The sequence below is a fragment of the Amblyraja radiata genome, chromosome 5, assembly GCF_010909765.2.
Source record: "Amblyraja radiata isolate CabotCenter1 chromosome 5, sAmbRad1.1.pri, whole genome shotgun sequence".
Lineage (NCBI taxonomy): Eukaryota > Metazoa > Chordata > Chondrichthyes > Rajiformes > Rajidae > Amblyraja > Amblyraja radiata.
The window spans coordinates 56,037,718-56,055,418 of NC_045960.1; the positions used below are offsets into that span (position 1 = coordinate 56,037,718).

The window sequence follows — 17,701 nt, forward strand, 5'->3', positions numbered from 1 at the left end:
TTGTCCCTTATTTGACTGCAACTACTCGGGTCGAGGGGACTGTTGGGTCGGAGCTTCGCGTCCGGCCCCACCTCACCTGTCCCGACGTAGTGCAGCCCATGGAGTGCAGCAGCAGCAGCGCCTCGCCCGTGGCCCCGTCGGTCGGCAGCCCGGCCAGCTGTCCAACCTTCAGACCTTCACTTACCGCCAACACCACCACCCCTCCTTCTCATGGCCGATCATCGGTTCATGAGTTGGATGGGGTGCCGGACTTTGCGCGCGACATCGCACGCAAAGTCCGGCACCCGGGCCAAAACTCCTCAGCTTGCCCGCTGGCAACAAATCGGGAATTTGTCCCTTATTTTGACCTTTTGTCCTTTATTTGGGAGTGAGAAAGTTGGCAATCCTATTCTGCACCCTTTGCTCTAACTGTTGTTGAGTTTGTCTCGATTGCATTGATGTATAGCATCATCGGATCCAATTGGATCGCATGCTGTTCACAGTACCTCGGTATTGCAAGGTCCGAATGACAATAAAGGCTACTTTACTTTACACATGAACCAAACCTTGCTCAGTGCGACACCTGAGCCCGGCGCGCGTCACTGAGCCGGCCCGACGTCACAGGGGTCGACCCGGGGAGCCGGCTGACGTCACAGGGCTCGAGCCGGGGAGCCGGCCGACGTCTCAGGGCTCGAGCTGGGCTGCCGGCCGACGTCACTGCTGGGCTCGGGCCGGGGAACCCCAGAGTGGAACGTGGGCCCGGCCGACGTCTGCGGGCTGGAGCTGCGCGGCCCCAGGGTGGGGGAATAAACAAAGGCTCTGCCTCCTCGATGCTCGCCCGCTCCTACTTAGTCAGTCTCTTTGCAAAATGCCGGAGGGTGGACTTGGACGCCAGCAGAACTCCGAAGCGCTTTTCAAACCCGTTGCTGCTGGGGGACAGCTGGAGAAAGTGGCCGGGTTGTACGTGTTCCATTGCACTCGTAGCACGGGGCTGCTTGAGTTTGCACCTGACTCCCGGACGCTCTGCAATAAATTTGCCAGATTTAGAAGGTGAAAGGTCAGCACACTTGGAACCCACAGCCAAGCGTTGTGGTGAAAACTTACACTCCGAGGGTGCATTATCTCATCGTGTCACAAGAACGGAATCCCTCAGTAAATGCAAGTGTTTCAAATCCACGAAATATTTAGAAAGTACCATTCATTTTTATTATTTAATCTTTTTAGGACATAATTCTGTTCTACTTAAAAGGGAGTTTTTAGCACTTGTTTTTATACTGCGTGAAACAGAGGTTGGGAGCTCTGCAACAGACTTGCCTTCACTTTCTGTTGGGAGCATGGAAGCAGTGCGAGCAGAGACTTTGGAAGAAGATAACTGTAGCATCAAAATGGAATGCAATCAACAAAGTATTGAGAAACTTTTGTCAGTGATAACCCCTTACTCAAATATCGCCTGCGGAAAGGATTCGCCAGCTAACACGGAAAGCTTATCGAATGAAAATACTGCAGAGCTTCTGAGAAATGGTGAGAACCCGACGGAGTTTATATATATATATATAATATCGGTTGTTCCTAACATGAAAGTCACATTTTTTTTGTAATATCACGTGCGGAGACGCATGTCATTATACTTTATCTTAGTAAAAGAACTGTTGTAAAACTCTCTGCCCCCCTTAAATTCAGAATATATAATACCCAAAGTTTGTATAAATATCACATAATCTATCATGTGATTCCTGATCAGTTGTACTGTTGTATAAGGTAAATAGATCTAATATATCACAGGCCCGTACGAAGCTTTTCAAAAAGGGGGGTGGCAAGACATGATTACAAATTTTTTAAAGTGAAATAATGTGTGCGCTGCGCACATCACAAGCGTGAAGTCCCTCGATGCTGGGGTCCAGGACCCGCTTAAGGGCCCTAGTAGCTCAGGGGGTTTAAATGCTCTCTGATGCATTCTAAGCCTTATTTTGGAGCATTAACAGGAATCTGAGATGTAGCTTTTTCACACAAAGGATGGTGGGTGTATGGAACGAGCTGCAAGAGGAGGTAGTTAAGGCTGGCACTATCCTAATATTTAAGAGACATTTGGACACGTACATGGATAGGACAGGTTTAGATGGATATGGGCCAAACGCATGTGAGTGGGACTAGTGTAGATGGGACTAGTTGGTCGGTGTGGGCAAGTTGGTCTGAAGGGCCTGTTTCCACACTGCATCCTTCTATGACTAAAAAGTTAAGAAGGAAAATGCATGCAGATAAGTAGAGCAGTTTTGAAAGAGGAGTGAAATGTAAAGGCAGAGAGAGGTTTATGGGTGGAAAGGAACATAGGAAAGGAGGGGGGAGGGTGGGCTTGGGCAGATGGGTGAAAGAAAAAAAAACAAAGCGCTGGCTAACTCAGTGGGTCAGGCAGCATCTGTGGAGTACATGGATGTGATGTTTCACTGAGTGCTGTAGTAACTCAGTGGGTCAGGCAGCATATCTGGAGAAAAGGGATAGAGTGGACGGTGGACGCAGACAGGAGACCCGGATGGAAGTTTGCCTCCCTGGTGCCAGGGTCAGGGATGTGTCTGAACGGGTCCAAGAAATCCTGAAATGGGAGGGAGAGGAGCCTGAAGTTGTGGTACATATAGGTACCAACGACATAGGTAAAAAAAGAGAAGAGGTCCTGAAAGAAGAATTTAGGGAGTTAGGTAGAGAGTTAAGGAGAAGGACTGCAAAGGTAATAATCTCAGGATTACTGCCTGTGCCACGTGACAGTGAGAGTAGGAATGGAGCTAGGTGGAGGATAAATGATTGGATGAGGGACTGGTGCAGTGGGTATGGATTCAAGTTTCTGGATCATTGGGACCTCTTTTGGGGAAGGTGCGACCTGTACAGAAAGGACGGGTTGCACTTGAACTCGAGGGGGACCAATATCCTGGCGGGGAGATTTGCAAAGGCTACTGGGGAGACTTTAAACTAGTATGGTTGGGGGGAGGGATTCAAATTGGGAAAGCTAGCAGTCAGTGTGTGAGGCAGGAGGCAGAGAATGGTAGCACTCTGACCCAAAATGTAGGGGAGAGAGAAGAAAAAGACAATAAACAGAGAATAAGAGAGGGTGGGTTTCTTAAATGTGTATATTTTAATGCTAGGAGCATTGTAAGAAAGGATGGATGAACTTAGAGCCTGGATTGACACCTGGAAGTATGATGTGTGGCGATCAGTGAAACATGGTTGCAGGAGGGCTGTGATTGGAAACTAAATATTCCAGGATTTCGTTGCTTCAGGTGTGATAGAATTGGAGGGGGAAGAGGTGGAGGTGTTGCATTGCTTATCAGGGAAGATATTACAGCAGTGCTTTGGCAGGATAGATTAGAGGGCTCGTCTAGGGAGGCTATTTGGGTGGAACTGAGAAATGGGAAAGGGGTAGCAACACTTATAGGGGTGTATTATAGACCGCCAAATGGGGAGCGAGAATTGGAAGAGCAAATATGTAAGGAGATTGCAGATATTAGTAGTAAGCACAAGGTAGTGATTGTGGGAGATTTCAATTTTCCACACATAGACTGGGAAACACATTCTGTAAATGGGCTGGATGGGTTGGAGTTTGTAAAATGTGTGCAGGATAGTTTTTTGCAGCAATACATAGAAGTACCTACTAGAGAAGGGGCGGTGCTGGACCTCCTGTTAGGAAATGAGACGGGTCAGGTGGCAGAGGTATGCGTTGGGGAACAGTTCGGGACCAGTGATCACAATACCATTAGTTTCAATATAATTATGGAGAGGGTCACAACTGGACCTAGGGTTGAGATTTTTGATTGGAGAAAGGCTAACTTTGAGGAGATGCAAAAGGATTTAAAAGGAGTAAATTGGGACATTTTGTTTTATGGGAAAGATGTGGAAGAGAAATGGAGTACATTTAAAGGTGACATTTTAAGAGTACAGAATCTTTATCTCCCTGTTCGGTTGAAAGGAAATAGTAAAAATCGGAAAGAGCCATGGTTTTCAAGGGAAATTGGACACTTGGTTTGGAAAAAGAGGGAGATCTACAATAATTGTAGGCAGCATGGAGTAAATGAGGTGCTTGAGGAGTATAAAGAATGTAGAAAGAAATTAGAAAAGCTAAAAGAAGATATGAGGTTGCTTTGGCAAGTAAGGTGAAAGTAAACCCAAAGGGTTTCTACAGCTATATTAATAGCAAAAGGATAACGAGGGATAAAATTGGTCCATTAGAGAGTCAGAGTGGACAGCTATCTGCAGAGCCAAAAGAGATGGGGGAGATATTGAACAATTTATTTTCTTCGGTATTCACCAAGGAGAAGGATATTGAATTATGTGAGGTAAGGGAAACGAGTAGAGTAGCTATGGAAACTATGAGATTCAAAGAAGAGGAAGTACTGACACTTTTGAGAAATATAAAAGTGGATAAGTCTCCAGGTCCGGGCAGGATATTCCCTAGGACATTGAGGGAAGTTAGTGTAGAAATAGCAGGGGCTATGACAGAAATATTTCAAATGTCATTAGAAACGGGAATAGTGCCGGAGGATTGGCGTACTGCGCATGTTGTTCCATTGTTTAAAAAGGGGTCTAAGAGTAAACCTAGCAATTATAGACCTGTTAGTTTGACGTCGGTGGTGGGCAAATTAACGGAAAGGATGCTTAGAGATAATATATATAAGCATCTGGATAAACACGGTCTGATTAGGAACAGTCAACATGGATTTGTGCCTGGAAGGTCATGTTTGACTAATCTTCTTGAATTTTTTGAAGAGGTTACCTGGGAAATTGATGAGGGTAAAGCAGTGGATGTTGTATATATGGACTTCAGTAAGGCCTTTGACAAGGTTCCTCATGGAAGGTTGGTTAAGAAGGTTCAATGGTTGGGTATTAATGGTGGAGTAGCAAGATGGATTCAACAGTGGCTGAATGGGAGATGCCAGAGAGTAATGGTGGATGGCTGTTTGTCAGGTTGGAGGCCAGTGACTAGTGGGGTGCCACAGGGATCTGTGTTGGGTCCACTGTTGTTTGTCATGTACATCAATGATCTGGATGATGGTGTGGTAAATTGGATTAGTAAGTATGCAGATGATACTAAGATAGGTGGGGTTGTGGATAATGAAGTAGATTTTCAAAGTCTACAGAGAGATTTATGCCAGTTGGAAGAGTGGTCTGAAAGATGGCAGATGGAGTTTAATGCTGATAAGTGTGAGGTGCTACATCATGGCAGGACAAATCAAAATAGGACGTACAAGCCTCCTTCCTTGAGGAGCTTAACCACTTCTATGGCCGCTTCGACAGGGACAATCTAGAGACAGCCATCAAGGCTGTGCTACCTGCCGATCACCAACCCCTCAGACTCACCCCCTACGACGTATTCGTGGCACTGAGTAGGACTAATGCACGTAAAGCTGCTGGCCCTGACGGCATCCCCGGGCGCGTGCTCAGGGCCTGTGCTGCGCAGCTGACAGACGTCTGGACTGACATCTTCAACCTGTCACTTGCCCAAGCAGTTGTCCCCACGTGCCTTAAAACCACGTCCATCGTGCCAGTGCCAAAACACTCCACTGCGGCAAGCCTCAACGACTTCCGCCCAGTTGCACTTACCCCCATCATCACCAAGTGCTTCGAGAGGCTGGTCCTGGCACACCTCAAAAGCTGCCTACCCCCCACACTGGATCCCTATCAGTTTGCCTACCGCAAGAACAGGAGTACGGAGGATGCCATCTCAACGACACTTCACTCCGCCCTCTCCCACCTCGACAACAGAGACACTTACGTAAGAATGCTGTTCATCGATTACAGCTCAGCATTCAACACCATTATACCATCAAAACTGATCACCAAACTCGGTAACCTGGGCATCGACCCCTCCCTCTGCAACTGGATACTGGACTTTCTAACCAACAGACCCCAGTCTGTTAGGTTAGTCAAGCACACCTCTTCAACCCTCACCCTGAACACCGGCGTTCCACAGGGCTGTGTGCTGAGCCCCCTCCTCTACTCCCTCTTCACCTATGACTGCACACCTGTACATGGTACTAACACCATCATCAAGTATGCAGATGATACAACGGTGATTGGCCTCATCAGCAACAACGATGAGTCGGCCTACAGGGAGGAGGTCCAGCACTTAGCAGCATGGTGCGCTGACAACAACCTGGCCCTTAACTCCAAGAAGACCAAGGAGCTCATTGTAGACTTCAGGAAGTCCAGGGGCGGCACGCACACCCCCATCCACATTAACAGGGACGGAGGTGGAACGTGTTTCTAGCTTCAGGTTCCTGGGAGTCAACATCTCCGATGACCTCTCTTGGACCCACAATACCTCAACTCTGATCAAGAAGGCTCACCAGCGTCTCTTCTTCCTGAGGAGACTGAAGAAGGTCCATCTGTCTCCTCAGATCCTGGTGAACTTCTACCGCTGCACCGACAGCATCCTTACCAACTGCATCACAGTATGGTATGGCAACTGCTCTGTCTCCGACCGGAAGGCATTGCAGAGGGTGGTGAAAATTGCCCAACGCATCACCGGTTCCTCGCTCCCCTCCATTGAGTCTGTCCAAAGCAAGCGTTGTCTGCGGCGGGCGCTCAGCATCGCCAAGGACTGCTCTCACCCCAACCATGGACTGTTTACCCTCCTACCATCCGGGACGCGCTACAGGTCTCCGTTGCCGAACCAGCAGGTCCAGGAACAGCTTCTTCCCGGCGGCTGTCACTCTACTCAACAACGTACCTCGGTGACTGCCAATCACCCCCCCACCCCCCGGACACTTATTATCACTTATTATTATTTATTCAAATCATTTGCTATGTCGCTCTTCCAGGGAGATGCTAAATGCATTTCGTTGTCTCTGTACTGTACACTGACAATGACAATTAAAATTGAATCTGAAATGGTAGGGAATTGAAGAATGCAGGTGAACAGAGGGATCTGGGAATAACTGTGCACAGTTCCCTGAAAGTGGAATCTCATGTAGATAGGGTGGTAAAGAAAGCTTTTGGTGTGCTGGCCTTTATAAATCAGAGCATTGAGTATAGAAGTTGGGATGTAATGTTAAAATTGTACAAGGCATTGGTGAGGCCAATTCTGGAGTATGGGGTACAATTTTGGTCGCCTAATTATAGGAAGGATGTCAATAAAATAGAGAGCGTACAGAGGAGATTTACTAGAATGTTGCCTGGGTTTCAGCAACTAAGTTACAGAGAAAGGTTGAACAAGTTAGGGCTTTATTCTTTGGAGCGCAGAAGGTTAAGGGGGGACTTGATAGAGGTCTTTAAAATGATGAGAGGGATAGACAGAGTTGACGTGGATAAGCTTTTCCCACTGAGAGTAGGGAAGATTCAAACAAGGGGACATGACTTGAGAATTAAGGGACAGAAGTTTAGGGGTGACATGAGGGGGAACTTCTTTACTCAGAGAGTGGTGGCTGTGTGGAATGAGCAGTGAAGATGGTGGAGGCAGGTTCGTTTTTATCATTTAAAAATAAATTGGATAGTTATATGGACGGGAAAGGAATGGAGGGTTATGGTCTGAGCGCAGGTATATGGGACTAGGGGAGAATACGTGTTCGGCACGGACTAGAAGGGTCGAGATGGCCTGTTTCCGTGCTGTAATTGTTATATGGTTATATGGTTATTATGGTACCCGGACATGGCGCCGACAGACAAGAAGCCGAAGCAAAGAAGTTGAAGCCAAAGAACGGAATGGAAACGAGGCCGAAACGCCAATAAACCGAAAGAGTCCGAAGACGAAACGCCTACTAACCGAAAGGATGGAACGCCTAAATGCAAACTAACCGAAAGGGCGGGACGCCTAAACCCAAGACCCGAAAAGCTGCGTTGCCTTAAAAGCAAACTTAACGAATGACCACTCTGTCGAAACGCCACCTACCCGAAAGGCGGCGTCGCCTACAGGCCAAAGGACCCACTGCCGCCCAACAGGAAAGTCCAATAACGGACTTGATGTTGCAGGGAGGGCAGGACTTGTCAGCGATTGGTCCAGACCCCCGCGTCCATCACATCACTGTGAAGGCATGAACATTGTCCCAAACCTCCGCTCCACCCGACCCGCAGCCCGCGGAAGGTGGCCGTCGGAGAGTGTGGGCTGTCCCGAGCGATGCACACCTTCGGCCCCTTTCAACTTGGTGCTTGGGTTCAGATTGCCCAGTCACCTATGGCTTGTGTGGGAAAATGAACCCCACGCTCCCGTCTCCCCTCTTCTCCCTCCCCTCTTCTCCCTCCCCTCTTCTCCCTCCCCTCTTCTCCCTCCCCTCTTCTCCCTCCCCTCTTCTCCCTCCCCTCTTCTCCCTCCCCTCTTCTCCCTCCCCTCTTCTCCCTCCCCTCTTCTCCCTCCCCTCTTCTCCCTCCCCTCTTCTCCCTCCCCTCTTCTCCCTCCCCTCTTCTCCCTCCCCTCCTCTCCCTCCCCTCCTCTCCCTCTCCTCCTCTCCCTCTCCTCCTCTCCCTCTCCTCCTCTCTCTCTCCTCCTCTCTCCTCTCTTCCAAACTGAAGAAGAGTCACTAGTTGAGAACTTGCTCCTCAACTTCTCAGAGTACCTTTCCTTGGCAGCTCTGATTTCTCTTCTCAGCTCTTTATCGATTAGACTATCTTTTAACTCTTTAACGATTAGGCTATCGGCTTGACGCATATTTGCCCCCACCCCCGTGATCTCGAAATGGAATATTACATCTATATATATGATCCCATTAAAATGTGTATTTATGTCACAAACTATGGAATTCATATTTTTCAGTTTTGTTATCAAGGAAAAGAAAGCAGTTCCAATTGTTGGATATTATTTGATATTGTTTAATATAATTCAAATGGAGGAGAAAATATAATAGCTCTAAAACCTACCTTAATTTTGCAATGTCACTAAAGATATTCCCCCTTTCCCTCTGCCCTCCACCTCTCTCTCCCTCCCCACCTCTCTCCCTCCCCTCCCCTCCTTCCCCTCTCTCTCCCCTTCCCATCCCTCCCCCTCTCACATTCCCTCCTCTTTCACCTTCCTCCCTCCCACGCAGCGTTGGAGGGCCGGGAGGGGGGGGGGGGGAGATGCGAGGGCCCGCGGGGGGGGGGGGAGATGCGAGGGTCTGCTGTGGGGTGGGGGGCCGTCTGCAGCGGGGGGGGGGGGGGTTATGAAAGGCATGGGCCCGACGGCGGGAGAGGCGAAGGCCAGGCCGGAGCGGTGTCCGTTGTCGAGGTTACGGCCGCTGACAGTCGTTTCCACCCGCCAGGCGACGGGAAAACGGTGGCGTGGGCAGGGGAAGCGAGGGCCCAGACAGGTTCAGATTCAGTCGTTCCCGATCCCGCCCAGCAACGGGAGAATGATCTCCCCGGACCGCCCGCGGCAGCAGACCCGCTCCCTGGACACCAGGCGTTGGACAGACACCGCAGCGTTTTTCCTCATCTCCGTTCTAAATGGCTTACCCCTTATTCTTAAACTGTGGCCCCTGGTTCTGGACTCCCCAACATCAGGAACATGTTTCCCGCCGCTCGCTTGTCCAAATCCTTAATAATCTTATATGTTTCAATAAGATCCCCTCTCAGTCCCTCATCCTTCTAGATTCCAGAATATACAAGCCCAGCCGCTTCATTCTATCAACATATAGCCGCTTCATTCTATCAACAGCCCTGCCATTCTGGGAATTAACCTCGTGAACCTATGTTGCACTCCCTCAATAGCAAGAATGTCCTTCCTCAAATTAGGGGACCAAAACTGCACACAATACTCCAGGTGTGGTCTCACCTAGGCCCTGTACAACTGCAGAAGGACCTCTTTGCTCCTATATTCATCTCCTTTTGTTATGAAGGCCAACATGCCATTCGCTTTCTTCACTGCCTGCTGTACCTGCATGCTTACTTTCAGTGACTGATGCACAAGGACCCCGCAGATTGTATCTAATGTTTTAAAAAATATATAAAACCAGACATAGTGACATTTACTTTCCCACAAATCTTACTTCAAATACTTCACCCATGAATGTTTACTGTGGAAAATTCCTGTGTAAATATGTATTTTGGCAGCCATCTCCATTGTGAAAAATGTCATTCCTATTGTTGTATTGTTCTACAATCCAAACTGCCTCTTGAAAAACATGCCTAACTTTAATAACTTTCATAATAATATACTCACCAGGTGAATGTGCCATTTTAATGTGTACATTGACATTGTTACTGAAAGATCTCTGGCTCATTGTTTTTACCCAGAACAATTACATCAATAGCTAAATAATATTCCTGCAATCTGAAGCATAAACCCCTGCAGTTACTGAAAATCTTAAATTAAAAAACAAAATGCTGGAAATGATCAGCGTGTGAGGCAACATCAAAGGAGAGTGAAACAGTGAAGCTTTCATCAACCCAAAATGTTAACTGTTTCTCTTATCAACAGATGCTGCCTGATCTGAGTATTTCCAGCATGCAGTTTTAAAAAACATTCTTAGCATATGCAATGTCATGTTGAATGAGTAGGTGAAAACCTGGCAAATGGAGTACACTGTGGAAATGTGAGGTTTTAAACTTTGGGAATCTAATGAAAGACTATGGAGAAAGATTACAGAAGATCTAAGATTCTTGTGCATAATATACAGAAAGATAGTAGGCAGGTGCTGTAAGTGGTTATGAAGACCAAGGGCATTTTGCCCTTTATTGAAAGAAGGTTGGAATGTAGAAATAGGGATATTATTGTTATAATTTTATTGGATACCTGTGAAGCCACACCTAATGTGCAGAGTTTTTGGTCCCCTAATTTAAGAAAGGATATAGTGGAATTTGTCCAAAAGAAACCTGTTAGACCAATGAGAGGGTTGTCTTATCACTGGCCAAAATAAATGTGTACATTTTCTTTGGAATTTAAAATATAACCTTATGAAATATTTAATATCCCCGAAGGCATGGCTGTTATGACTATGATATTTCTGGCACTCTCAAGTCGAGGGGAGAAAGAAAAATAACCCCTGGAGACTTGAGAAGTTAGATGTTTACACAGAGGGAGAATCTTGAAAGATGTCACATTGTTATAATATTAGCGGGTGTTATTTAAAATCTGGCTATTGGTTTATTATTGTCATGTGTACGAAATAAAGTGAAACATTTTGTTTTTGTTTGCATTCTACCCAATCAATTCCGATAATACTGTATAATACAATCAAGCCTCGCTCGCTTACCGGTACATCATCTAAAGTGAAGAGAAAACTACCAAAGTACAGAATATAATTCTTCAGCATTGTAGTGTATCAGTTCCAAAGAAAGAGCCCAAAGTCCGTAAAGAGGTAGGTTGGAAGATTGGGACTTTACCCTCGCATATGGAAGGAGTCTCAGAAGTCTGATAACAAAGAGTAAGAAACAATTCTTGAGTCTGGTTGTATGTGTTTTCAAGCTTTTATCTCTTTTGCCCAATGAGATCGGGGAGAAGAGGGAGTGACCAGGGTGAAAAGGGTGTTTGATTATGTTGACTTCTTTCCCGAGGAAGGATGAAGTGTACATTGAGTCAATAGGAGGGCGTCTGATCTATATGATGGACTGGGCTGCAGTTATATATGAACTTCTTACAGAGGATGGTAAATATCTGTGTGGAGGTTAGATCATTGGCAGTATTTAAAGATGAAGTAGATATGTGTTTGAAAGACTGGGGAAGTGGAGAGGGGGTACACCACTCATGATCCCATTAAATGGTGGCACAGTCTTGAGGTGTTGAGTGGATTACTGCTCCTAGTTTCTGGTATTTGTATGTCGCATTTCAAGTAGCCAACTGATATAAAAGCTTCTGCAAAAAAAGAAAAGTGCCTTTGTAACAGTAGGTCAGGCAGCATCTCTGGAGAACTTAAATAGGTGACCCTTCATGTCGGGCCCCTTCTTTAAACTGATGGGGGTGGGGGGAGATAAAGCTGGAAGAGAGGAGCATAACGAAGCTTGGCAGATAATAAGTTGATACAAATGGGGAGGGGTGTGGGGGGGGGGGGGGGGGGGGTGGTGGTGGTGAGAAGGAGAAGATAGTTGGACAAAGGCTAGAGATGAAAAAACAGTCACCCATTCCTTCTCTCCAGAGTTTCTGCCTGTCCTGCTGAGTTACTCCAGCATTTTGTCTAGACTATCTTCTGTTTAAACCAGCATCTGCAGTTCCTTCCCACACAAAAGAATGGAGAAGCAAGGAATTGCAGATGCTGGTTTACAAAAATAGAAACAAGTTGCTGGCATAACTCAGTGGGTCAGGCAGCATCACTGGAGAACATAGACAGGTCACCTATGCCTTTTCTCCAGAAATGCTGCCTGGCCCACTGAGTTGCTCCAGCATTTTGTGTCTATCTTCTGGCTTGAAGCAACTTAGTAAATTTCAATTGACTGAACCAGTTCTATATTGTATTTTTAAATTTTCATCATTTGAAATGTCCTCATTGTTTTGGTAGGATTCAATCTTGTATTGCTGGATCAAAGGTTCAAGCCTTGAGATGCCAGTCCAGTAAATTAGCTGCAATGTTGCTGTGTCCTGTATTCTTCCCAAATGTTTTAAACTGCCCTTGATGCTCTGGTTAACTGTGTGGTATACTTTCCTTGCTCAATTTTAAAGCACTTGATCAAATAGTATTGATCGACAGATGGCACAATGGGCTAAGTGTTCGGCTGGCAACCGGAAGGTAGCTGGTTCGAATCCCGCTTGGAGTGCATACTGTCGTTGTGTCTTTGGGCAAGACACTTCACCCACCTTTGCCTGTGTGTGTGGATGTAATTATGTGAAGCACTTTGGGGTCAATGCAAGTTGACTAAAAATGTGCTATATAAATAAAGACATTATTATTATTATTATTATTATTTTGATCATTCCATTTCAACCTAACCTGTTCTGTTATTATAGGAACATCTCCATCAGTGTCTTCTGAGCAATGAAATTATTATACCAAAATTCTCTTGGCTCCTTGAAACTCAGCTCATCGAGAATTCTTCCGTTCATGCCCTATCTTGTTTATCCATAAGCCACTAACCTGCTGTTGTAAACATTTACAATTCTCATTCGTGTGGACAAACACAGGGTTGCATTATCATTACCCGGTACTTTAATTAGGAATTGATTTAAACTCTGCAGACGTATTTGCTGCAGCCAGGCAGTAATCAAGGGAGCTTGATAAATACACGAAAGCTGCTAGAAGGAATTAGTTCAGTGCAATTGTTTTTCTTGTTCCATGAAAGGCTCTAACTATGCCATATGGCAAAAGCAAGACTCGGGATGTGTTGGGATCTATGCAGCATTTCTGTGTGGTTATTTGGGCAAGCGAAGGAGCATAGATTTGGTCCTCAACTGATAGACATAGTGGGCCAAAGTTTTTAGGGCTAAATGGTAACAGACAGATATACCTGTATATGCAAAAGATAATTACTTTGAATTTTGAGTAGCACAGCTGTTGTATTGCCTTGTGGAAGCCAAAGCCAGGTAAAAGATTCTGAACTGAATTACAGATATTTCACATGCATAATTCAGTAGTGGCAGGATAATAAGTAGATAATTTTATGGAATATCTGATATTAATAATGTTACTGTTTGTGGGAGCTTGCTGTATACAAATTGTTGTTGTGCTTTCTACGTTACAAAAGTAACCACATTTTAAAAGTATATCATTGTCTGTAAAGATTGTACTTCCAAATTGAGGTCACGTACAAGTTCTTCATTTTTTTAAAAAGCGATTAAGCCAGTATGTCGTGGAATCACTCTGCAGTATATAATCCTCTGTCACATGTTCTCTTCCAGTCCGCTGTTGCTACACGTCATGCATCATGCAGAGGAGGAGTGTAATAGTTCATTTCCTGGACCATTGCCAGTTGTCTGTGTGCTTCTTGGTGTGACTATTTTACCCTTTATTAAACTGCAGCAAATGCTAACTGCTGGTAACCACGCAATGTTTAATACCCAGGGCTGACCCAGCACATAAAAAGACCATGGGGTTCCAAACAAATGCTAATGCAAATATAATTTGGTTAGATGATTATTAGTAAACAGTCCTATCTGGGAATCTGTCATATTTTATCAATCAGGGTTACAAGCAAAACAAAGAGATGTCATATGAATTATGGCTCAAAGCTTTATCCATTCAAGCCAAAAGCAAATTAAATGAGTACACACTGTTATTTCCTAACCTAAATGATGGCTGGAGAGTTTAAAATAGTAGCTTGAGTACGATGCAATTGGCATACGGCAAAACATCCTGGTTACCTATGGTGAGATTCGTCACTTGATTTATTTTAAAATATATTCCTTCTAGTTTTAATGTGAGACGGAACCTTAAGGGCAACTAAAATAATCTGCTGCCTGCTTTGAAAAGGAATGTGGCACAGATGAATTATGATCTTGAAAATGCCAAAACTCCAAGATAAACCGCAGTATTGATTTTCCAACTTTTTATAGTCTTGTCATATATACATAGATACATAGTCAATAGGTGCAGGAGTAGGCCATTCGGTCCTTCGTCCCAGCACAACATTCAATGTGATCATGGCTGATAATTCACAATCAGTACCCTGTTACTGCCTGCTCCCCATACCCCTTGATTTCGCTAGCCCTAAGAGCTCTATATAACTCACTTTTGAATGGATCCAGTGAATTGCCCTCCACTGCCTTCTGAGGCAGAGAATTCCACGAATCCACAACTATCTTTGTGAAAAAGCTTTTCCTCATCCCGGTTCTAAATGGCTTACCCCTTATTCTTAAACTGTGGCCCCCTAGTTCTCGACTCCCCCAACATCGAGAACATGTTTCCTGCATCTAGCGTGTCCAATCCTTTAATAATTTTTGGATGAGATACCCTCTCATCCTAAATTCCAGTGAATACAAGACCAGTCGCTCCATTCTTTCATCATATGACAATCCCGCCATCCCGGGAATTAACCTCGTGAACCTCCTTTCATGTTGGCATGAAGGCCAACATGCCATTAGCTTTCTTCACTGCATGTTGTACCTGTATGCTTACTTTCAGTGACTGATGTAGCAGGTCATCCAGATCGCATTGTACTTCCCTTTTTCCTAACCTGACACCATTCAGATAATCTGCATTTTCTTTCTTGCCTCCAGTAGATAACCTCACATTTACCCACATTATACTGTATCTGCCATGCATCTGCCCACTCACCCAACCTGTCCAAGTCACTCTGCATCCTCATAGCATCTTCCTTCACAGTTCACACTGCCTCCCAGCTTTGTGACATCTGCAAATTTGTTAATATAACTTTTAATTCCATCTAAATCATTAATGTCAGGGCTCTCACTTAACTTTTTTCCCCTGTTGCCAGCCGGGCAACCTAGGCAGCTTTTTAGGTTGCCAAATGACAGTTTAGGTGGTCATTTAAGACGGCTTGCATGACATGAGCGATAATGTGCTCGGACGAAGTGCGTAGTTACCAGTCAGAATTATGCTCAATGAAGCATTCACATATTATTTCTGCTTCAAATAAAGTCAAACTAAACATATTCACCAATCAAGACATGATATATACCACAATGACATGCAGCAAAATTACAATACAGTATCTCATCTCTTTTTACACATTGCAATGAATGCAATTTCTATTATTTCTTTCCACTTCCAAACAAAAATCTGGTTGGATTGTTCAGCATATGATCAACCTCGGTGAGACCAAGTGCAGGCTTGGCGATCGCTTCGCACAACACCTCCACTCAGTTCGCAATAACCAACCTGATCTCCCGGTGGCTCAGCACTTCAACTCCCCCTCCCATTCCGAATCCGACCTTTCTGTCCTGTGCCTCCATGTGAAGGGCCTGTCCCACTTGCATGCGATTGCATGCGTCTGGCGCGACCAAACGTGGTCGCTTGAGGCGTACGGGCCGCGTGGGGCCGGTCCCACTTCCAAGCGCGGAGGCGTATGGAGTTCTGTGGGGCTGGTCCCGACTTCGCACGGGGCTCCGAAAATCCCGCACTGTCCGAAAATTCCGCACGCCAACGGCCTGCGGCCACAGGCGCAATTAGGGCGTACGCAGCGTCTTGACGGCGAACACAGCGTCTTGACGTCGTACGCAGTGTCTTGACGGCGTACGCCTAATGCGTGCCATTGCGTGATGACGTTACCGCCCGATGACGTGCAACGCCCAAATTCAGTCGGCCCGCCTTCTGCCCAGCTGATTGGTAAGTATGACGCAAATTACGTCACGCGCGAACTTAGCGCTGACTTAGCGCTGACTTAGCGCGAACTCCGCTTCCGTTTTGTTCGCGCCAAACGCATGCAGTTGCATGCAAGTGGGACAGGCCCTTGAGGCCCACCGTAAATTGGAGAAGTAGCTCCTCATATTTCGCTTGGGCAGTTTACACCCAGCGGTATGAACATTGACTTCTCTAATTTAAGGTAGTTCATGCTTTCTCCTCCGCTTCCCAGCTCTCCCTCAGCCCACTGTCTCCGCCTCTTCCTTACTTCTTCCCGTCTCCCCGCCTCCCCCCCCCCCCCCCCCCCCACCACCCTCACAGTCTGGAGAAGGGTCTCGACCCGAAACTTTGCCTATTTCCTTCGCTCCATAGATGCTGCCTCATTTGCTGAGTTTCTCCAGCATTTTTGTCTACCCATTCACACAAGTTCTATTATCTCACTTTCCTCACCCACTCCCTACACATTAGGGGCAATTTTACAGAGACAAGTTAAGCTACAAAGCCAATGCGTCTTTGGGATGTGGGAGGAAACCCACACGCTTGCAGGGAGAATGTGCAAATTCAACACAGACAGTGCCCGAGGACAGGATCGAACACAGATCTCTGGCGTGTGAGGCAGCAAGTTCACCAGCTGTGCCACTATGTTTTATTTTCCAACACACAAAAAATTATACTTTGATAACTTTGGTTACTAAAAAAAAATAAACTATCCATTTTTAGTCTTAAATCTCTAAGTGACGCTATGTCCCCCTTTACAGCTACTGTATGTTTCAATTCAGTTCAAGACTATGGGCCAGTACATTGGCTATAAAGTTGCTGCCTAAAAGTGCCAGAAACCTGGAATTGATCCTGAATATGGGTGCTGTCTGGATGGAGTTTGCTCCATTTCCCTTTGATCGCGTGGGTTTTCTCTGGGTGCTCTTGTTTCCTTCCACATTCCAAAGGTGTGCAGGAACCTTTTTCAGTCTCTTTACATGTGTGTAAATATATATACATTTTGTTTTCTTGTTTATAACATTGTTTACAGAGTACTATGTTTACATATTCTGTGCTGCTGCAAGTAAGGATTTCATTGTTCGAACTGGGACGTGAGAGAATAAAACACTCTTGACTTAGGACAAAGGACATTTATTGTCACATACACCAATTGGTGTAGTGAAATTTGAGTTACCATTTGCAGCACACCAATAAAAATAAAACACAACATTAAAGAATTTAACATTGAACATAAAAACATCCCCCCACAATGTTTCCCACTGTGAGGGAAGGCAATAAAGTACAGTCCTCTTCCTCTTGTTCACCCGTGGGTGGGCCTATTGAGGCCTCCGCAGTCGCCGCGATGGTGGCCCGATGTTACAGGCCCTCTCGCCGGGTGATGGAGCTCCGGCGTCGGGAGAACACTCTCAGCGGCTTGGAATGTCTGGAACGGCTGCTTCCTCCCCGGAGACCGCGGCTCCCGAAGTCCACAGGCCGCGCTGGTCGGAGCTCCAACACTGGCGATCTCGGCGAGAGATCCCAGGCTCCGTGGTGTTTAAACCCTGCGCCGCCCGCAGCCGGACGCTCCGCAACCACAGCTCCGCAATGTAGGAGTCGGCGGTCTCAGC

At 46.0% G+C, this 17,701-nt stretch overlaps 1 protein-coding gene across 1 annotated transcript in view; it reads left to right on the forward strand.

Annotated features, from left to right (window-relative positions):
• The first annotated feature begins 633 nt into the window (after positions 1-633).
• akap7 (A-kinase anchoring protein 7) overlaps positions 634-17,701 on the forward strand; it is a 148,562-nt gene continuing 131,494 nt past the window's right edge. Inside the window, exon 1 of the mRNA XM_033021276.1 lies at positions 634-1,500. Within this exon, the coding sequence (XP_032877167.1) occupies positions 810-1,500 (691 nt within the window). The 5' untranslated portion in view covers positions 634-809. The remainder of the gene's footprint in view (positions 1,501-17,701) is intronic.